This window comes from Diabrotica virgifera, chromosome 3 (genome assembly GCF_917563875.1).
Source record: "Diabrotica virgifera virgifera chromosome 3, PGI_DIABVI_V3a".
Taxonomy (NCBI): Eukaryota; Metazoa; Arthropoda; class Insecta; order Coleoptera; family Chrysomelidae; genus Diabrotica; species Diabrotica virgifera.
Genome location: NC_065445.1, coordinates 201,318,467 through 201,342,915, shown reverse-complemented (window position 1 = coordinate 201,342,915; position 24,449 = coordinate 201,318,467). Strand labels below are relative to the sequence as shown.

The following is a 24,449-nucleotide window of genomic DNA, read 5'->3' as shown; positions in this document are numbered from 1 at the left end:
AATATCGCGCAATACCAGGAAAGTGATGGTGGACGTATAACAACACTACATTACAAGGAACAGTACTGCCTTTCTAAGAAACCATTACGGTTTCTTAGAAAAGCAGTAAGATCAAGAGCAACAAATGAGTTAGCGCTCCCTCGCTACCCTCTCCTTCATTAATCATGCCTTTCACTACATGTCAGGAAAATACAATGGTCTCCCTCCAGGCTCATTTTCTAAGAATAACAAACTTGAAACTTACATTTTTTGCGCCGCACACTCGCTTTAGTTGGAGTAAATGCTGCTAAAATTTGCGTTGGACCCGTTGGAGCAATATCGTATTTTGGATTTGTTCAGTCCGTGTACAAATTTTTTTCAGCCTCTATTCACCTCTTCACGTTGGGAAGCTACGATCAAATGCGCAAATGAAACTTAACTAGGCGATCCCATTCGCCCACTGGTGAAGCGTCCATGTAACCACTGTTACCATTGGTAACAGTTAAAAATCTTGCAAATAAATATTTTATGACGATGAATAATTCCATTTACCAATATTTTTACCAATAGAAATATATTATTATATTATGTGTTAATAGTACTTCAGTAAATAGCCAACTACTCCTAGACACACGCAAATATTGGCTAGTTTATGTGACTCAGTTGCACTTTATTATACATACTCTGTTACCAGTCTCATTTGTGGTTACAATGGTTATCTCTCTGTCGCTCCGGACCGGCTAGTGTCTGAAAATTTTTAAGGAGCGACAGGCGTAAGCACGCTATGTATATCAGTAGCCCTGTTATCAGATTTAAATTTGGTTACAGTACCTATAAAAAGTGTGCGTGCAGTTAACCATGGATGAGTGTCACTGCGTAATCGATCAACTAATTGAAAAGTAATTCTCCTTGTATAATTTTGAAGAAAAAAAATGAGATTATTGAAAATGAAAGACCTATTTTAAACAATTTAAAAAAGGAATCAAAAAAACTAGTTTGATATTTTAAATTTAGTTGGTACAGTGAAAATCCTTGGTTATTTGGTTGCAAGAAAAATAGACTGTATTGTTGGCCATGTCTTCTGGTTTCTACAGAAAAATAGGTTGACCAGGTTCACGATTTAAATAGTTTTAGAGTTTTAAAAAGGAGACATGAAATTTCTCTGTTACCTACATGTAAGATAGTAAGATGTATACCCAATTTGATTCAGTTTGGCAAAACAAGAATCGAAAGTTCTTTTAACCAAGCTTTTAAAGCAAATATTGTTAAACATAATGAGTTTGTTAAAAAACTAGATAGGTATATCCTTAGCACACTTATAATAGATACCGTATGTTTTTGGCCAAACAAGAATTAGCGTTTCGTGGTCATTTTGAGGGCGACGACTCTGACAATCGAGGCAATTACAGGGAATTGTTAACATTAATTGCCCAAAAAGATCAAAAATGTTGTCAACATCTAGAAACATCAACTGTTTTTTCGAGAGTTTCAATTAAGTGATATACAAAATGATATTATTGAAGCTATATATACATTTAACCATATCTTCATTTTTTTAAATAAGATTTTTTGAATCTGGTTTTGGTAACACTTTAGAAAAAGTCACGCGTCGCCACTGCATTCGCCACAATCTAAACCTTGTCCTTAAAAGGACAAGCAGCACTAGATGGACTGCAAGGGCTGATGCAACAAGAGCTTTGTCTAAAGGTTACAATGCCTGCAAATCTGCCCTGCATACTCTTGCTGAAGACCCTAATCAGAAAGCTGAAACAGTTAATGAGGCTAAGTGTTTGTTGAAAGAAATGTCTAAACAGTAACACTCACAATGAATAAGTTTTGGTCAACAATTTTAAACTCATCAACGCTGTCAGTAAATCATTACAGAGAGAAGAGATTGAACTTGAAACTGTAGTTCAGCTTCTAAAATAACTTTTGGAGTTCTTAAAATCCCAAAGAGACAATTTTGCTTACTACGAGCAGAAGGTCTGCGATCTACAATACTCTCAATTAACCGACGAGAGTAAACAAACGCAAAGCAAGAAAACTACATTTTGATGATGCTTATTTCAATGAAGTTTTTTTACAGGGCGGAGAAAAGTTGAAGGTTGAAACAAATTTAACAATTTTGGATAAGCTAATTATTATTGAGCTGAGTCGTCAGTTGACATCGTACGAGTCAGTAACTCAGTATTTGGTGTCTTGTGTGTTTTTCCAAAACTGTGATACTCAAATAACGGAGTGTGCTTCAAAACTACATGAAAAGTATACTGATGATATTGGACCTGAAATTTAAGATGAACTACTGCAGTTCAAATATTTTATAGTCCATCTCCAGGACTTGTAGCGAAAACAATTTATTCCTGCTTCGTAGTCTTTTTGGGTTATTTATGAGAACAAATTCGAATCGAAGTTTCGAAATTTGTCAGTAGCTTGTAAGATTTATCTTACGCTAATGATTACAAATGCAACCGGCGAACGGTCATTTTCAACAAAGAAAATTATTAAAAACTGTCACCTTTCGACAGTGGCACAAAATAGTCTCGCATTGGTGCCAGAAAAGTTACTTTATAATAATTTAAATGAGAGGTTCTCAATCTGTGGTACATGTACCACTGGTGGTAGATACATACCTACCATTATTGGCGGTGGTACACAAAACACAGAAAAAATTAAAATAGTAGTACTTAGTAAGTATTGAAATATAATTTAAAAATATAGGTGGTACCAAAAATAATAAAAATAACTGTAGGTGGTACATCAGTCAAAAAGGTTGAGAACCGCTGATTTAAATAATTTATAAGGCTTTGAAAACTCAAACTAAATTTAATCCATAATTATTTATTATTACATAATTATGTAATAACAACGAGCGTGTAATGATGAGTATTATTCACGATGATCAAGTTTGCGACACGAGCCGAAGGCGAGTATCGTTATTCATCAGAGTAAGAGCCATTACATGTGAGTAGAATACACTCTTTCTACGACCTTATTTTTTTTTCATTATTAGAAAATTTTTTACAGTATATTATATATTATACTTTAAAATGAATCGTTCGTTTATTGATAACTATAACAAAAAAAACTAAAATCGTTTTTTATTGCAAAATTATATAAATAGCTTCTTGACTATTTCTTTGTTTTATTTCTTCAAGCAACATGTTTTACAAAATGGAACACAAATTTAAATTTAAATCAACAAAATTTCCAACAATATATCAAAGGAATATCGCTCGGCGATGGAGGGGTTATCCGAGGTTTTGGAAGGAAAAGACAAAAGTTTCTTCAGGGGCCTCCTAGCTTGGGTTGCCTAGAGGCCTCGAGATTCTTAATCCGGCACTGCTTACAAGAGACAGAAACAGTAGCTCTCGACTCTCGAGATTTGGAATGATATTGATCAAGATATCCTTATAAGCCAAATGAGGTATGTAAGCCAAATGGCTTACATACCTATCTCATTTATTGTAATATAAAAGTACATATCTCTTTTATTATCAAACATAGGCGAATGAACCAAAAAATAAAATGTTAAGAAAGCCTAAGGCTACAATAACTACAATTGAGTTTTAATTTAAATATTTTATATATGCTAGAATATTCCACATATGGTGTTCCGAATTTTAAGAAAAAAACACAGTAGATTGTTACACCCGGTATAAAATGGCATTTACCTGTCTAGCAACATTATTATCACATCGATTTTCTTAAATAATAAGACTATAACATATTAAAAAATCACTCAAATCGGACAACAGGTTTAGGAAATTCGAGACATCTAACGTGTACAATTCAGCGAGCGAGTCGATTATTTTGCTCTCAAGTGTATATCAACAATGTTGATTTAATATCCTAAAATCAAATAGATTCCATACTTCCAAAGCCATAGTTTGTGAAATAATGAAAATTTATGTGAGAGTTCAAAAATGATTTGAGAGAACATTGTGGAATATTATCTAGTTAATTAACAGTATATAAAAGCTGTGGACATTGAATTACATATTTTAAAAGTTTAATTCATTTAGATTTAATTTATTTTTATTTTAGGTCAAAACAAAAACCAAGGTAATCAAAAATTGTACTACTAATTTAAAAAAAAAAAGTGTTCACGTTCTGCCTCCTGTGAGGATTGAACTCACGACCCCTGGTTTACAAGACCAGTGCTCTGCCACTGAGCTAAAGAGGCTGTAGATAGTTTCATTGGTGTTGATTAATTTGGAGGGATATAAAAATATTAAATTGAAAGAAGTATATTATTAAATAAAAACAAATATATACTACATTCGCTCTCGCGAGATTTTTTTTGAGACATTCGGAATAGGAAACGTACAACACAAAAATTCCTACCTCACACTATTAACTGCTAAAATCAACTCAAATCAACTTAATCTTTCATTAAAAAAAGAAGAATTATTAGAAATAGTGGGAGTGTCTACTAATCTCATTATATTTTGTGAAGTTTATTTCTACAAAATATTTTTATTTTGTACAATAAATAATTTTCTCATTTGCTATCAATACATTATAATGGTTTAAATAACTAAATATTGATTGGCGTAAGGTTTATGTTATTTTTATGTCTGTTTACTATTAATAATATTGGATATGAGCAGGTCCGTTGGTTTTGTAGTAATTTCCAGTCACTTCTGACAACTGAATTTTTCAAAAAAGAAATTACTAACGTCAGTGTCAAAAAAAATCTCGCGAGAGCGAATGTAGTATAGCAAGTTATCTAAAGATAGAAAAACTAAAAAGCTTTAATATAATATAATAAATTTTACCAACCTAGGTGGTTGATGCAACATAAAAAAGTTTTCTCTTCTTTTTTATTTGACTGACAGTAATGACAGCGAAGAGAAGTAAGGTTATAATCTAAATTTGTTTATTTTATGATTATTGATAAACTTTAAAACAATTTAAAATAAAAGTCTGAATAAAAATACGTTAAACGTTAGTTGTAAGTTCTCATTAAAATGGCAGACAGACTTACGCAGCTTCAAGACTGCATCAACAAAGTAAGATAAATAAAGTAGGTACTCTTTCAAAGTTAATTTTGTTATTTTTTAGCAAGCTGAACATTTCTGTAACAGTATTGGAATATTGCAACAGTTTGCTTCGCCTAGTAAATTTCCCAATTTTGATAGAAGTGGATCCCAGACTCCTCAACAGCAACAGAATCAAGAGGATTATGTACAATTATTTACTACTTTAATTGCCCGATGTGCAAAAGACATTGATACACTAATAGAATCTTTACCTAGTGAAGAAAGTTCCACAGAATTACAGGTATTTAACTAAAACCTACTAGGACATACTCCTCCAATCCCTTGAGCCCTTATCAGGGGCGGCCCATCGGGGTAGGCAAGGTAGGCGCCGCCACCCTCTTCAAATGTAGTACAATAATACAGGGTGTAACGAAAATACAGGTCATAAATTAAATCACATATTCTGAGACCAAAAATAGTTCGAACGAACCTAATTTACCTTGTACAAATATGCACATAAAAAAAGTTACAGCACTTTGAAGTTACAAAATAAAAATCGATTTTTTCGAATATATCGAAAACTATTAGAGATTTTTTATTGAAAATGGACGTGTGGCATTCTTATGGCAGGAACATCTTAAAAAAGAATTATAGTGAAATTTGTGCACCCCATAAAAATTTTATGGGGGTTTTGTTCCCTTAAACCCCCCCCCCAAACGTTTGTGTATGTTCCAATTAAATTATTATTGTGGTACCATTAGTTAAATTCAATATTTCTATAACTTTTTTGCCTCTTAGTATTTTTTCGATAAGGCAGTTTTTATCGAGTTGCGGCGTCTTTTTTAATATGTTTACATAAAAATTTTATAGGGGTTTTGTTCCTTTAAACCCCCCAAATGTTTGTGTATGTTCCAATTAAACGTTTACTGCGGTACCATTAGTTAAACACAGTATTTTTAAAACTTTTTTGCCTCTTTGTATTTTTTCGAGGAGGCACTTTTTATCAAGATATTACTTCTTTTTTAATATGGTTCAAAATATACCTAAAAATGTAAATCATAAATAAATTTTCATATTATTACCAAGTCTCCATAATCGTACTTAGCAATATACAAATATGTGGTGGATTTGACAAATATTCAAAATATCTAGATAAAAACTGACTTTTGGAAAAAGTACTGGGAGGCAAAAAAGTTTTTAAAATATTGTGTTTAGCTAATGGTACTACAATAATAACTAAATTGGAACATACACAAAAGTTTGGGGGGGTATAAAGGAACAAAACCCCCATAAATTTTTTATGGGGTGTCCAAATTTCACTATAATTTTTTCTTAAGATACTACTACCATAAGAATTCCACATGTCTATTTTCAATAAAAGATCTCTAATAGTTTTCGACATATTGGAAAAAATCGATTTTTATTTTGTAATTTCAAAGGGCTGTAACTTTTTTTATGTGCACATTTGTACTAAGGTAAGTTAGATTCAATCGAACTATTTTGGGTCCCAGAATATGCGATTAAATTTATGACCTGTATTTTTGTTACACCCTGTATTAATTATTAATATAAATTACTTACTTCAAAATTGTAATTTATAAATTTTGACACAATACCTACAATAAAATAGCAAAAATTATCCAAATTTTTTTTAAAAAAATCCAAAAAATTTTCTCCGTAGTTATAATTATTGTACGCTCCTTGTAGTATCAGTAGTACTGTATAAGATTCTTTATTCTTCCTTGGTCAGGCACTTGAAAACGTAGCCTGAAATAGAACGACGCCAACACCGAATTGACGTGCGATCTCTCTCTGTTTATGCGAGCAGGCCTGCTGCAGGTCTGCTGGTAGCGACCGTATTCTACGATTTTGAAAGGGCAGATAGGCACAGAGTCTTATAGCCGGACCTACAAAATTTTATCAGTTGCTTCTCTTGTGTCTTGTGAAACTGTTTTAAATAATTGTTTTTTGATTTTGGCTGTTATTAGTAGGTTAAGTATTGAATAAAACTAGGTAGGACAATTTAAATTTGTTTATGAAAACTGAATAATAAACAGGTAAAGGACATCGCACACATCTTATGGAAAATATAATGTCACTCAAATTCAATAAAATTTATACGAATATATTCGTTTTAAATCAACGGTCAAATCTTATCATTGTGCAAACTCTATATTTTCAATAATAAGAGCAGAAATTGATATAAATAAATCTGAAATCAAATGGATACGTACATAAGTTAGAGAGAGAAAAAATATTTTAAAACACCCAAATTGTCAGTACTCCATAAATCAGAGGATTAGTTTCACTAATTCGCTTAGGCCCAGCGGGGGTTTAAGCTCTTTTGAATAGCACCCAGAGCAATAATGATGGTAACTGACACTTTTACTGACTCAAAAAATGTGATTTCGATAAACTTTAATTGCAATTTGCGCCGTAATTAATCATAATTAAGAGTTGGCGCAATGATAAGATTTGACCGTTAATTTAAAACGAATCTATTCGTATAAATTTTATTGAATTTGAGTGACATTATATTTTCCATAAGATGTGTGCGATGTCCTTTGAGATCGGTCTATTAAATAAATCTGTGAATAGTTATTTGTCAGTCGTCCATTATATTTTTATTGTGTTTCAATACAATTTGGATAATTTAAAGTTAAACTGACGAATTGTGTTATTAGATTAAGATAATTAAAAATTTAAAGCGAGGTTAATTGTTAACTTATCAATTTATTCGAAGAGTAAATTATTATTTGATACATAAATAAAATAAGTAATATTTGACGTTGTTGAAACGTAGGTGTGTTAGTTTTATTGGTGGAAAAAGTTTAGTCATCGAATATGAATATTTTAAACGATGTAATATGCAGTTTGATCGAGACGCCTTTTTCAAGGCGCCAAAATCAAGAAAGATCAGAAATTATTTCAATGGGCCGGCCTTTACCAAATTTAACAATTTTATCCACAGATAAGACAAAAGACAATCGACCATTTTCGAGATCGTTTAAAACAATATGGTACCTATGAAAATCATAAATGGCTAAGCGGAAGTTATTTTAAAAATTCACTTTTGTGTTGGCCTTGTCTGTTGCTCTCAAATTTGAAGCAAAATGTTTGGGTGAGTCAGGGATATTCAGATTTGAAAAATTTATCAGCTAGTGTAAAAAAACATGAATCTTCGAAAGAACATTTAAACAATTGCTTAGGTTTAAAACGGTTAGAAAAAAATAAACAAACTATTGACAGTGCTTTAGCTGGACAAATTTCTCTATCTAATAAGATATATAATGAAGAAGTTGAAAAAGATTGAAGAAGTTGAAGAAATTGATGTTACAATTCTGTTAGTAAAACAAGAACTTGCATTTCGCGGTCGTTATGAGAGCCATAATTCTTCAAACATGGGTAATTTTAAAGAAATTTTTAATTTAGTAATTAAACGCGATCAGGAAATCCAGGATCATGTTAAAAAATAGAAGGGGTGTTCACGGGTTTGTCAAAAACAATACAAAATGATTTAATAGATTGCCTTGCCGATTACGTAAAAAATGAAATTTCAACAGAAATTAATGAAAGTCAATTTTTTTCTATACTAGCGGACGATACTACTGATATAACCGAAAAATCACCAGTGTACTTTAACAATCCGTTTTGTTAACAAAGTTGGTCAGGTAACAGAAAGATTTTTAGGGTTTTTTGATGTTAGCGAGAATAGATCTGCAGACGCTCTATATAGTTTAATTTCAAACGTGCATGAGCCATATGATTACAAAAATAAATTAATTGCTCAATTTTACGATGGTGCAACTGTAATGGCTGGTTCTTTAAACGGATTACAATCAAAAATTAAAGTAGATGCTCCAAAAGCAATTTTTACACATTGTTGCGCTCATAGATTACATTTAGTATTGCAAGACGGCTCAAAATGTATTACAAATTGTAGGATATTTTTTGTCGCCTACCCGAAGTATATGTATAGCCTACCCGCATACTGAGGTCACGAGCCGCCACTGGCCCTTATCAGGGTGTGGTGACACTCTAAATATTGTTAGCTTGCTGTCTTCATTGCTTGCGATCCTGTGCCAGATAGACAGCTTTATGTAGGCATTTTCTCATTAGAGTCTTCGTTTGATCTGCTCGTTTTGTTGGAGATCTTGGTATCCGGCCTTCTACCTTTTCGTCTATTACCAATAGTTCCACGTCCCCTTTTTCTGTTTATGTGGTCATAATAATTTAGGTCTGCTCAGTTTACTTTTTTAATCTCTGTCCTATGGCGCTACAGCCCAAGTGGGGCCCTGGTCTCCTAGTATCTCTGGCCAAGTATGGCTGCTCTTTTGTATCTAGATACCCCCTTTTCAGAGGATAATTTCTCCCTTCCTCATCAACCCTGACCCTACTTTCCACTGGGGTTCATTACACCAATCTCCAGTAAGGTTACTCAGGTTTGATGGCGTGTGTGATTAAGCCACACTTCTTGGACGTGAGGATAGGAACTGAGTATGTATTGTATTGCGCAGCACTACTCCTTTGAACTCCCTTACCTTTTTAATAGCCTATCTGTTATATGAAGCTCTTCCAGAATCGACAAGTTGGTTCTATCCAGGACATACATAGAATTATTCTATTTGTTGGAAGCATTAACTATGACTATAGCTCGCGTGGTACAGTCCGACATCACAGGGGACAAATTTATATGTATGCTTTATATGTGATTTACACGAGATATTTAAGATTTTACTCTTTATTTTTAAACCAAGAGGAGTAAACTAAAAAGACAGATTCACACCCAAGAGTCACTAGGAAATCACCAAATACATCTTTTTTGGTTGATCATATCAGCCTTTGACGGTAATCGATAAATATTATACTTTACTTATACATCGCTAAAGAGTTCTAAAAACAACTTTTTTTGTATAAAAACAGACTAAAAATCTAAAAGTTAAAGGAATATAGTGGAACCTCGATAACCCGGATCGGCTGCGGTCCCGAATAATCCGACTTATCGAGGTTCCACTGTAACATAGAAAATACAAAAAATTACTGATATAACTTAACACTTAACCTACAAAATGACAGAAGTGTCAAAATTGTAATAACAAGTCATTAACAAACCTGCTGTTTTAGGATATAACCCAATAAAGGAAGAAGAAGAAGAAGAACCTGCTGTTTTTTCTTTATTTAATGGCATAGACGTTAGTCATTCAGCCAGTTGCAATAAAGAATATACAATCCTATCCCTAAAAATTAACAATCAATTATAAAACATAATTATAAAATTAAACACAATCAATATACTAATACAATAAATAACACAATACAATAATAATACAATAAAAACAATTATGGATTTCTGATAAACTGATATAACATTTATGATAAAAGGATGCAAATCTGAACATAAATCATAAAAAATTTCACTCCCGCGTACAAATCTTATAGGACTGTGTGTGCATCTGACAAGAAATCTGTAATGATATTATATATTTGTTGTGAGCCTGTAGCCAACAGAGACTGGATATTGAATGGTGCATGCATATTAAGTTTAATTAAATTTTCATAGAGAGAGTTTGAATGCTGTTGAAACTTAGTACATTCAAAAAAGATATGATCAAGATCACCCTGTTTTCCGCAATGTTTACAATTATCATCTTCAATGACATTTATTTTATATAAATGACTTGGATAGCAAGCATGCCCAAAACGTAGTCGATTTATAGTTGTTATATATTTACGTGGAGCTTTAAAACTCTTAAACCAAGAACTTTGTGGAATCACTGGTCGTAAAGTGGTGTATCTTGTGGGGTTTGTTAAGCAGTAAAGATTCCATTGATCTTTCCATATCAATAGTTGGTTTCTTTTAAAAATAGTAATAACATCTGATACACATAAAGAATATGACAATAAAGTGCCTGATGTTATACTGGATTTAGCTAAGTAGTCTACATATTCATTATCTTTGAGTCCAATATGTGCCTTAACCCAAATAAATTTTATATTGAAGTCAGAATCTTCTAAACGCTTTAACACATCCTTTATTAAAAATATGTAAGGATTACTAAATGTTTTGGGCAAAAAAGTATTTTTAATATTCTGTAAAACTGATAGGCAGTCTGAAAGAATGAACGTTTTTTTAGTATAAGAGTTTTTAATATATTTCAACGCTTCGAGTATGGCCAATGATTCCACAGAGAAAATTGAAAACTCATTGGGAAGTTTGTACTTGCATTCGTAACCTCCTGAGGGTAAAAAATAAGCACAGCCAGTCCCTTCTCTTGATTTAGATACATCTGTGTATATAACTGTGGCATCACTGTAGCAGTTCAAAATAGATTTCAGGATATTGTTGCTGATTATGTTGTTTTCGTTGTATGTGAGTATTATTACATCAGTGTTATGGAAGAGAGCGAAGTAGTCTAAGTTTTTGTCAACTGTGTTCAATTCCTTTGAAAAAATAGGATTGTTCTGTAATGCAGTGCATAAAGGTGGAGATGGTTTTTTAATCCAATACTTGTGAGTAAGATCTGATTCGTTAAGATGACATATACTGGAAAATAATTCGAAATTTGTAGAGTGTGCTTTGAGTACCCATTTTTCGCTTAGTAACTTTCTTCTAATCTCCAAAGGAGGCTCAGAAGCTTTAACATGTATTGGTTGTATAGGAGTAGATCTCATAGCACCTAAACAGATTCTCAAGGCAGAATTTTGGAAAACGTCAATTTTTCTTAAAAGGTTTTTGGAAGCAGAACCGTAGAGAGTAGCACCATAATCTATAATGGATCGTATATAAGTTCTATAAAGCAATAAATATGTTTCAACATCGCAGCCCCACCACACTCTAGTTGTCATTCTAAGGAAATTATTACCTTTATTACATCTATCCAGCATATATTGTATGTGTTGTTTCCAAGTTAGTTTTTTGTCCAGAATGAGGCCCAGATTTTTAAATTTAAAAGATTGATCACTAAGTAATACAACTTGGTTTATAGGAAGATTGTGTCTTGTAAAGACAGATACTGCTGATTTGTTAATTGATAAATTTAAGCCGTTCTCTAAGAACCACGGAAAGAGGGAACTACAAACTGTACTTAGGTTTTGCATACCGTTTTCATATTTCTTGCTTTCTGAATAGACACAAAAGTCGTCTGCATATTGTATGATTTTAAATGGGATGTTGTTTATTTGCATCTTATGTATGTCAGAGGTGTACAGATTGAATAAAATTGGTGATAATACTGAGCCTTGTGGTATACCGTGATAATTATGTCGAGGTCCTATTAGTTTGTTATTATGATCTCTGATATAAATTACCCTATATGTATAGAAACCGATTATTGTGTTAACGAAAGCAATTGGCATATGAAAAAAATTTACCATTTTATGTTTTAAGGTTGATAAACAAACTGAGTCATATGCTCCTTCAATATCTAAGAATAGTGCTGCTAAGTAGTTATTTTTAGTTAAGTTATTCTGTACATCTACAACAAGTGTTGTTAAAGCGCTATAGATCTATCTGCAGCATCATTAATGCAATCTATTAGAAAACTATAATTTTTATAAGTATTGAAAGAGTTATTGTAGTTGGAAAACATGTTTTCAATTAAGGATGAATACAAGGACCAATTGGCTTTCTTGATATTCCATTTGCTTTTTGGATAAATTATTTCTTGTGGGGTGTTGGTTATTGAAAAATTCATAGTTATAGCAAAATTATTCGAGCCTAAAGTGTCAGATAAAACTGACCAAGTGAATTTACTGGCTATATTAGCTGTGCAGAGTGAAATGTCAATTATAGATTTTTGCGTACCATATCTAGGAAGATGTGTAGGTTCTCCATTATTCAAAATTACAAGATCTAGGTCTTCGATACTGCTAACAATTTGGTTACCAACTGGATCATTACGCAGTGAACCCCATAGTGAGTGATGAGCATTCATGTCTCCGCCAATTAAAAAAGGTGATTTGATTTGTGAGAAGATATTTATCCAATCATTTTTGTTGCATTTAACGATAGCACCGCAAACTAAAATATCCTCATTAAAATTTTTTCTAATATTTATTTCACAAAATGGTATAGTTGTTTTAATTAAAATTGCAACACCTGCATATCCGTCATATCTATCTTGGCGAATTACATTATAACCTTTAAATGTATAATTTTGATTTGGTTTGAACCAGGTTTCATTTAGTAATACAATATCAATATTTTCAGTTATTAAAAAATGAATTAAACTATTTTTATTCGAAACAACAGATCTACCGTTCCATTGCAAAATTTTTAATGATTTAAGTTCTGGGTACATGTTATTTATTAGTGATATCCTCTAAAATCGTTTTTATACCATGGTAAATACTATCTTGACTCATAGTTTTTATATCATCGACAGTTTGAATATTTGTGATCAAATTAAAAATATAATTGGAAATGAGTGTTTCCAATACTCTCTGATCTGATTTGTTTTGACAAATTGGAGTGTTTAAATTAGCAGGAAGGGGTTTGGAGGGCCCAAAATTAAAAGGGAACATGGGTGAATTGTTTTGTGATTGGTTTGGTGATATTTTCGTTTTTTAGCTATATTATAATAGCTTGAGGAGGGTTGGAATGTATTATTTGATATGTTTCGGTTTTTATGCGTGGTAGTAGAAGGGGTTGATTTTTTTGAAGATGTTGGGAGGGGAGGAAAATTGTCTCCGATATTATCTAGTGTGGAATATCTATTCTGAATTAACAATCCCGAGAAGGACGATTCACAGTAATTTTTTGCCTCGATAAAGGAAATTTTTTGCTTAATCATTACGTTCTTTATCTTCTTTTGATGTTCGTATTTTGGACACTTCTTGGATATGGAAACATGATCTTTACTATTACAATGTATGCATTGAACATCATTATCTTGACATGTATGATCTTCATTTTTGAGTTTTCCACATTTTATGCAATATGCTTGTGGACTGCGACACTGCTTGGAAATATGTCCAAATCTTAAGCAATTGTAACACTGTGTTACTTTGCCAATGTAGGTTTTTAACTGGAAAAAATACACTATTTATTGCAATGTAGCTAGGAAGAATATTTCCTTCGAAGGTGACTATCATTGTCCTTTTGGGTACATAGTTAATTTTTTCATCGGTGTCAACTTTTCTGTAAGTTCTTTTAAAGGCTACTATGGGGGAGGGAGATTTACTATTATCTAACAAATACTTTTCATCATATTGTGTATCAATATCTCTTATTAGACCTCTAATTTCTAGTAAATGGTTAGGGACATAGGCTACTAAGTTTTGGTCTTTTAATTTTATATGTTTTACCAAATTATTTGCATCTACTATTGACCTTAGCAAAACTTTAATTCTGTTTTTTCCAATGGCTTTAATTTCAATAATATTAGGAATGTTCAATTTTTTATGCAAGATGTCTGCAACAGTAAGTGTATGTAAACGAGCAATATCCTGATTGTTTGATTTTTCTATATATACATAAACGTTATTAAAATTGTACTTATCTGATGTAACGTTGAACAATTTTTTCTCTACAACTTTTTGCGGAGGTGGGATTTGTTGTGTCGGCACTTTAATAAAATCTCTGGTTTTAGTTGTAATTTTCGCAGCAGAATCATCCAAATTTTCGATTAAACTTGATTCAATAATATCCATTTCACTATTCTCACTAACACCTGAAAAGTTTTCACCTAATGGTGTCCCTGGGGAAAAAGCTTCCCCCATTGGGGGGTCGCTTATAGACCTGTTTAGCGCACTCAATCAATATCAGTTTTTTAAAACACCTATATTAATTAACAACAAACACTAAAAGTGTCCTTTTTTCTACTAATTACCTCACTAAATAGTTAATTTTATTAAGAGCAGATTTTAATGGGCACTGTCAGCTTGACGTTTTGCGTGACAATGCAAACCTGCTGTTAAAGTGGCTCTGTGAATTTCTTGTCCAAATCTTGGTTTGTACTTATAATTAATAATTGTGTTTGATGTCAGCGTGTAGCCAACTAAATTTGCCATCTGTTGAATGTATTAATTAGCTGTTTAATCTAAAGTGCACTCTTGCTTCATCAATAATCCACTTTTGTGTGTTTAAAAGATTAACAACAAAAAATTGAGCAAAAGGCCACTAACATCTAGTTGCTAATTGTGACTCCTGAAAATAAATAGTCCAGTCAATATAGGTACAGAAACATTTTTAATCGTATCAAGATAAATTTAAAATGAGTTGCCTTAAATGTGGTAAAACTGATAATAGGGATGATCCGGTGATTTTGTATATGATTATTGCTCGCACAAATTATGTAAAGAGTGTGCTGAGTTGACTTCAACCGAGGCTCGCGCTGTAGCTTTAAAGAAGAGGAGCCCCTCAATTACCTATAAATGTCATGGCTGTCTCTCTGGTGCAGATTCAGGTGTTGATGTGAACATGTTATTGATAATTTGTTTAAAAAATATCTTGGAAGACTAGAAGAAAAGATTGATTCTTCTCTTAAAGCTGAAATATCCTCTCTGAACACTTCATTTCTTGCTGATCATGCAAAGAAACTGGATAATCTAGAGAATAAGTGTAACTCGCTGGGTGATGAGTTGATTTTGTTGAGAGAAAGCAATATTCAACTGGTTCATATGCTTGCTAATTTTTCTCATAATGTGGGCGGGACTTCTGATGTCTTTGGTAGTTTGCCAACCAATTGTGGTAGTAACAGGGCCAATACTGCTAACAGGATTTTACCAACTGTGAATGTTCATAAGGATAGGCTGCCTATTTCTAATCTTACAGCAACTTCGGCAGCTACTGCGGGGGGCAACATCACGACAACCTCTCCTGCTTCTTTTAGACTGCCCAATGGAACACCTGTGAGCACCAATAGCGCTGATACTAGAAAATCGCCCAGATTTACTAAGAGAAAGACTGACATGGTTGGTTCTGATGCCAATGCTGAATTTAGTGGAGTAGAAAGGATGAGATTTTTGCATGTTAACAACGTTTCTCCCGGTGTAACTCCCGAAGATGTTAAAGCGTATATACTAGAAAAATAGTCTCAAAGGGCTGGATGTATTGGTAAAGCAGCTTACTGCCAATGATTACTATAGCTCCTTTAGAGTTGGTGTTTGTGAAAGCATGTTTGATGCTATGTTGAGTTCGTCATCTTGGCCTAGCATGGTCAGGGTTAGGGAATTTACCAGCAATCCCCCACGTCGATCCAGAAACACTAAGAACCACCTAGAAAATAAAAGTGGAGACAATTTTTTTATAAAATCCAAGAAACAACTCTCTGTGTATTAGCCGAATGTGACTAAACTAAATCTATTGTGTAATAATGCTGCTTCTAACGCATACTACGATATTATCATTTTGGTGGAAACGTGGCTGTGCCAGGAAATTGTTGACGCTGAACTTGGCCTTAATGGTTTTTCCATATTTAGAAAGGATAGAGACTTTGCTGCTACTGACAAAACACGTGGTGGGGGCATTGTAATTGCGGTGAGGAGCTGCTTTCACTCATCACTGATTGACATTCCTGATACCGCTGTTTACTGTGAACAACTATGGGTGACTGTACAGAATCAATTTTGCATTGGCAGCGTTTACATTCCTCCTGGCTCTGGGACGGAGGTATATGAAGCTCATTGTTTATCACTGGAATATGTATGTGACACGTTTCCTGATAATATTATATACTGTGTGGGTGACTACAATTTGCCTGGCATTTCCTGGACTAATGAGATTGATGGAGTGACAATTGTTGGTGGTGGTTCATCAGCCAATGTTATTGATGAGTATTTTTCACTATTTAATTTTTACCAATTAAACACAATACCGAATTTTTATAATGAAATGTTAGACTTAGTTTTCAGTAATATCTTTATTTATAATGTTAAAGTTGCGGATGATGTTCTGGTTCCATGTGATCGCTATCATCGCTCTGGATGCACCTGATTGCATGAGTGGGAGTGAGGTGAGATACGATTTCTTACATGCGGAGTACGAGAGTTTAAACAGCGCGTTTCTATCAATGAACTTCGATTACTTATTTTCGAACTTGACTGCGGAAGAATGTGTGGATGCTTTGTATCATGTTATGTATGGTTGTATAAACCAGTATGTTCCTTCAATCACTATCAGGAATAGCATATTCCCTATATGGTTTGATGGCGAATTGAAGCATCTTGTCTCATTGAAAAAATCCTATCACGCCAGATTTAAAAAGACAGGTTGTTGTGATTATGACGATTTCTGTATTCTGAGAGCATTGTGTAAGCAGAGAAGTAGAGATTGTTATGCGGAGTTTGTTGAAAGTACTGAGGAATTACTTAATGAAAATATAAAACCGTTTTGGAGGTTGGTTAATTCTATGCGGAGTAATTTTGATATTACTGGTTGTATGAAGTTGAATGATTCTGTCTATGGTGAGTCTCAGTCAATTGTTGATGCTTTTGCCACCTTCTTCAGCACTGCCTATAATACTTTCACATCTTACACTGATGACTGGGTTGATCCATCTGATAGCAATCGCTGCCTTATTCACTCTTTTACTGTTAAAATAACTAAAGTTTTGGACTGCTTGGATAATCTTGATACTAGTAAAGGCCCTGGCCCTGATATGATATCGAACTTGTTTTTAAGGAATTGTTTATTTTCTTTGTGTAGACCATTATGGCTTATTTTTAACAGATCCCTGGCAGATGGCCATTTTCCATCATAGTTTAAGAAAGCCTATGTGAAACCCATTCACAAATCTGGCGATAAGTCATTTGTTTGTAATTATCGTTCAATAACAATTCTTTCGGCCATTCCTAAAATTTTTGAAGCCCTGGTAACTGATTTCTTGACGGATAATTTGAAAAATCAACTACATACTGCCCAACATGGTTTTCAGCCTGGCCGTTCTATTTCGACCAACCTTCTTCTTTACACGGATCATATTGTAAATGCTTTCGTGGACAGTTTACAGGTTGATTCCATTTATACTGATCTGACCAAAGCGTTCAATAAGGTAGAGGTAGATCATTGCGTTTTATTGCATAAATTGGAATGTTTTGGTGTGAGTGGTAAACTTCTTTGCTGGTTGAAAACTTACTTGCGGAACAGGTCTTTATGTGTCAAATTGCATGGTTTCACTTCTAATGAGTATTTTCCACTCTCAGGAGTGCCTCAGGGGTCCCACTTGAGACCTTTATTGTTTGCAGTTTTTATTGACGATGCTATCAAATCATTGACTGACTGCGAAGTGTTAGCATATGCCGATGACATAAAGTTGTTTTGTTCTGTTCGGGATTACTCTGATTGTGCTAGGCTACAGAAATCTCTCGACTTATTTGCGAATTGGTGTGGTAATGACAGATTAGTCATTAATCGTGACAAGTGTCAGGCTATCCAGTTTCATCGATCAGTGGAAATCGTAGATTTTGATTACAATTTGGATGGTTTTTTGATTGAGAGAGTCACTAGCATCAGGGATCTTGGTGTCATGTTTCAGGGAGACTTATCCTGTAATTTGCATATTGATTTTATTTGTAATAAGGCTCTTAGGTAGCTAGGGTTTATTAAGAGGCATACAAGGAATTTTCATAACATTTCTTCGCTGAGAATTTTATACTGTTCTCTGGTCCGATCTCAACTTGAAAATTCCACTATAATCTGGTCTCCCTTTGTCCAATCCTCTGTTCAAAAGTTGGAGAGAGTGCAAAGACGGTTCTTTACGCACTGTGCCTTTAAGTTACACAGACCTTATTCATATTCTGATATGATGAGATACTTAGAACTTGGTCCTCTGTCTACTAGACGAGTTAATTTCGATCTCATCTTCATTTTTAAATTGGTTAACGGAATTATACATTCACTTGAACTGCTTCAATTGGTTTGTTTCCACATTCCTTCCCGTGTCCTTCGTGAGAATACACTATTTCATATTCCTTTTCGTCGAACTAATTATTCTGTGAATATAGGTCTGGTCAGACTTCTTGTTCATGCTAATCGGTTGCCTCATGAGACTGATTTTTTTTAACTTGTCCTTAAGTGCCTTTAAACAATCTCTGAAGCGTTAAATTTAATTGTAATTCTATATACAGTGGAACCTCGATAACTCGGATTAATCGGGACCGCGACCGATCCGGGTTATCGAAAATCCGAGATAGCCGGAGAATATGGTAAAAATTAATAAAATACGGTATACTTACAGATAAACTCCGTTAGAATTGAAATAACATGAAATATATTTATAAATATGCACAGTACCTACTCATTAAAATTACCAAAAAAAAAACACCAAACACAAACGTAAGCAAATGGAAGCGAACAATACAAGACACACAATACAGTCACAATGATGTAATGTTATTATTTAAGAACAGTGAAACCTAAAGACCATTGTTTATAAAAGAATTTTTTAAATAGTCTTTCCTAAACAATGCTGACAGTTTGAAATAAAAAGGAATAGATACTACAGACAGGTAGCTGTTGTTTCTGCGGCGTGTGCTATGAGTCATTTTTAATATCGTATAGGTCAAATTACACACATACACATTATCTCTCAAATATTATATTACATACATTTTTATTGTTGAAAGGTTTGTCTGATAATTAACTATTTTGATGGGAAATAAGCCACAAATAAATTGAAAAATACAAAATATTGAAAATCAAAATGTTTATCTGATGAAAATCGGTCCGGGTTAGCCGGACTTCCGGGTTATCGGGGGCCGACTTATCGGGGTTCCACTGTACATATTTATTTTATGATTTTGTATTTTATTTAGTATTTGTTTGTAATTTTTATAAATGTTGCTTAATTGTATATTTTTTGTCAATGGGCTTGCCCCGTTTATTAACAATAAATAAATAAATAAATAAAATTTTATAAATGTCATTAGTGTCAAAATTTGATAACAGTGGAGTAAACTTGCCTGGGTTGGACCAATTACAAACAAGCTTTACGGCACGGGAGATTTGAATTACTCCTCTTGGTTTAAAAACAGACTATAATATGGTTTAAATATAGAAAAATACGAAGAGATTTTAGGGCTGACAGCCTAAGTGTAACGTCATGACTGTCATATTGTTAAGAGAAAACAGTAGCGATCAACAGGTAGCGAAAACGCGTTCCAAGATTGCGGCTGTAATTTTGAATATTTTTTCGAGATATTTGGCACACGTATTCGTAATATAATAAAGAATGGCGGTACAGAGCCCAATTTGAAAAATATATTAATATGTGGAAATTACTCTGTAATTAAATACAATATTAAAAAACGAGCCTGTACCGCCATTAAGAAGAACAAAAAAATACACTTTCTTCAAATAAACTTTTTTATCCGATGCCTAGATTTTGTGTCATTTTGGAACTACTAAAATTTTTTATTTCATTAGTAGTTCCCTCATAGAAAATGATCCTGGGACTATTCCCTACCTTCTGTGAAAATTTCAAGTAAATCCATGCTGGACGAAAAAATTGCGAGCCAAAATGCGCCATTTCCTCAATCGACTATTGGGGCCGACCGACCGGCTCTGTCCCGTCATACATAGTGTGACCAACTCAAATTTAGTCGAATTCGGGACAAGACTGAAAAAACTACCTAAAATCCGGGACTTTTCAATGAAAATCGGGCCATTTTTTTTTTAAATATAAAACTTTAATATTTTATTGATTATTTAACATTGTTATGTTGACAAAAATTTTTTTGATGGAATGGGTTGTAATAATAATTACATTTTTGTTTTTTGACTTTTTTGTTTTTGACGTTTCGACTTTCAAGCCGAAAATCGTTCTCAAAAAAACGAAAAATTAGAAAATCAACTAATGTTGGATTTCCTTGTAAATTGAACCTTGAGTTAAAATATAATTATCATTATTTGATATAGTTGGTTCGCTAAACTCAGACACAACTGGCTAGTGATTTTAGTAAGTAATTTTGCCAATTTGGCAAAATTGGCAAAAAACAAAAAAATTACGTACTAAAATCACTAGCCAGTCGTGTCTGAGTTTAGCGAACCGACTATATTCGTGTTTTTAAATCGTCTTTTCAGAAGACGATAATTAAAATACAGAAACCGGAAAAAGTCTAGAGTTTGAGTTTTCGTAGAACTATAATAAGACGATATAAAATGCATGCGTTTTGGATGTGGTATTAGTATAACAGTCTAGAAATTGTCGACTTTTTTTCGTCCCACCAATTCAATTTGATGTGAGTTCTTAGAAGAATGATGTATTAAAAATTTCAATTTGGAATTTTACCAAGACGTTGAAAATTCGGATGGCCCGGAAGCCTTGTCCGGGACGCCGGGACACGACTTCGTAATTCGGGCCATGTCCCGGATTTTTCGGGCTAGTTGGTCACACTAGTCATACAGCTGACCGACTATAATAAATTTTCTTTATATTTAATTTAGAATGTGTGTACTGATTTTCAGCCTTAGTAAATGGATTTAATTACCTTCGTAGGAAAGCAACTTTGATACCCTCTCAGTAACCCCTGTTCTACGTTTCGCTTAACCGACCACAGTATGTTTCTCTGCACACTCACAGTAATCAACTTTGAAAAATCTAGCTTTAGAAAATTCAAAGAGATTTTTCAGCGCTGCCTCTTGGTCTACTACTCCATTATGGTGTTTAACGGCTTGAAGTTGTGGCTTCGTCTCTCTATAATTTACATGTTGCTCCAGTTCTTGACACATGTTATTTATGTGGTTGTTTTTATCTCTGATCCACATACATTTTATTTTCCTGCTAGCTCCAATATTTCGTGACAGTTGCTTTCGGTTTTTGTGCTATGTTGTAGCATAAGGCCGTCCGCACATGAAGCTACTAAAAATTGTGGTTTTTCTTTTTTGTAGCATTATTAAAGTACCAAGTGCAAATAGTGCTTAAAGTTTTAAATAAAGAATAAATTATTAAAAAAAATTATATTTTAAAACTATTTGACATATCCATGTCATACTTGGCAGAAAGTGTAGATACTGTACACCCTACTAAATTATGTTAAATAATCGTTTCTAGCTACTACCAGAGGCATACGACAGGAGAAAGTGAATGGTTGACCCTTCCCAAATTCTACGCCACTGATGGAACTGCTATTTTAGCATAATTTTAGATTCTCCAATACTTTCTATGCAAATAATGTACTCTTCATTCGTAACGATAAAATCATTAGTTTTAGTTTTAGATATACTTATTCGAAGTTAAAAACGAAGGAGCATAATACATTAATCAAAATAACTGTGCCGTTTCATTTTTAACTTCAAATACCTCGAAAATTATTGACTTTATCGTTACGAATGAAGAATATATTATTTGCATAGAAAGTATTGGAGAATCCAAAAATTGCACTAAAATAGTAATTCCGCCAGTGGCTCAGAATTTGGAAAGGGTCAACCAATGACCTCCCCTGTCATACGCCTCTGGTAGTCGCCAGAAACATTTGTTTAACATAATACAGTAGGATGTATAGTACCTACCCTACAGTACCTACACTTTCTGCCAAGTATGATAAGGATACGTCAAATAGTTTTAAAAGTAGGTACTGGGTACTAATAGTTTTAAATATTAATCATAATAATATGAATGCTGCCAAGTATGACAAGGATATGTCAAATGGTTTTAAAGTACAATCCGACAAACGATAGCTGGCGGGTGACCTTGAGCGAAAATACACAATACGAGAAAGTCAGCCGAACAGGTCTCGCTTGTCGGATTGTACTGGGTACAAATATTTTTTCAATTTTTAAATAAAACACCCTGTAACTCAGTAAGGAAGCACATTTTAATCCAAGTGATTTGGGTTAAATCTTAATATTTTGAGCCCAAGAATCTACAGTTAAAATATTTCCAATGATTAATTAAACACCCTGTATGTAAATGTAATGAGCACAATGGAGAAAGAGGATCTAGTTAATTTTTAGGGACTAATTTTTTAATGTTAAAACTTTGTTATAAATGTTGAAGTAGGCAATATCTTCTCTGATACATTTATTTTTAATTTTAGTTACAAAGTTTGAGGATTTTAGAACAGGAAAACCAAGAGGCTGCTGAAAGATTAGAAGCAGTTGTTAGAAATGGTCAGGAATTACTAGAAAAAATTCAAGCTGCTCTTAGTGATATAGCCCAAGCCCAACTTGACATGCAACATTTGACGAAAACAATAGCACAAATTGAGAATAAGGAATTATAGTGAGATAAGATTTTTTACTTAAGCTATGCATATTTTATATTATTGTAATGTAAGTTTTAATACATTTTTTCACCATGCTTGGTTTTTATTTACTTTTGAAAATGCTGAGGAACAAACCGCACAGAAAAGAACCACTTCTTTTAGCGCCAAAATTTTCTTATAAAAGATTGCATTCTAGTGAAACTTATACTAGCTCTCATAATAACAGGCTAAGTTGTATATTATAATTTAATAGAATATTACTTCAATATTAATGGAGTAGGAAAATTTTACATTCTGCTAGAAAAAAAGCACCTCCTATATTACATAAAAAATAAACAGAAGAATTACATATATTTAAGTGATTGGGGCAGTAAGAGTATGTATTCTGAGTAGTCAGAATAGAATTAGAAATACAAATAAGGAACTTGGGAAATCTAGTATTTATACTTATGTAAGACATCAACATTAACATCACTAGAGTTTATTCACATGAGCTATGAAGGAGATGTAAACATTAGTTGACAGTGATGTTGTCATTAGCAACGTAAAGACGGTTATTTCATTCAGTTTTTGAATATTCTTGGTTAACAGTTACTTGTATAATAAAACCATTGTTTAAATGCCCTGTATCGCTCATTGAAATTTGGTATACAGCATTGAACTAAAACTTGCACATGGAATAAGGCATTTGTCTTTAATTTACATTTACAAATCGAGGGATTCGAGCGAAAACCCGATAAATACCAAAATTATGAAATCCGGTATTTTTATTTCTGCTGTAGTAAAAACACGTCACCTACCACTGGTAAATGTTATTATTTGATATTAACATTTTTAAGCACAATAACTAATAAAAACTAAACATAATAAAAACCGTTAACTCATATTTTTAAATAACACCAACCCGATATATAACTTTACTGATAAAAATACTTTGTTGTAAACATATTTGTAATATGAGAATCTGGTAGAATCATTTATCTTCTTTTTCCTGTGTAAAGTTGCTAATTTTATTAGAAATATTTCTAAGTTAAAAACTGATAATTAATTTTATCGAAGATGAAGATTACAAAATTGTTCATTTTAACAAAATATATTCATGCAAAAATCCGATACAGAATTTTAGACTATGATAGTTAATTAAATTTCAGCACACTTTTTTCCTGCGAAAACCCAGTAAAAGATGGCGTAAATTGACAATTGAATATTACGAAAACAAAAAAAAGCAGTTAGAATGGGGCCAATATTTATAATGAAAAACAAACTCAGAGCTTCCAAGGTACCACAGCAAATCAATTGGAGTAAATTTAAATTTAAGTGTACTGAAAAGTTGTCTGAAGACTA

The 24,449-nt window shown here is 33.0% G+C and overlaps 1 protein-coding gene and 1 non-coding gene across 2 annotated transcripts; one reads left to right on the top strand and one right to left on the bottom strand.

Annotated features, from left to right (window-relative positions):
- Positions 1–4,090: 4,090 nt before the first annotated feature.
- On the bottom strand, positions 4,091–4,162 carry Trnat-ugu (transfer RNA threonine (anticodon UGU)). Its single transcript has one exon. It is a non-coding gene; the product is annotated as a tRNA-Thr (tRNA).
- Positions 4,163–4,676: 514 nt separating this feature from the next.
- On the top strand, positions 4,677–23,200 carry LOC126882303 (mediator of RNA polymerase II transcription subunit 21). Its single transcript, XM_050647170.1, has 3 exons — positions 4,677–4,991; positions 5,044–5,262; positions 22,938–23,200. The coding sequence occupies exons 1-3, from the start codon at positions 4,950–4,952 to the stop codon at positions 23,121–23,123; spliced, it is 447 nt and encodes a 148-aa protein (XP_050503127.1). The 5' UTR covers positions 4,677–4,949; the 3' UTR covers positions 23,124–23,200.
- The last annotated feature ends 1,249 nt before the right edge of the window (positions 23,201–24,449 follow it).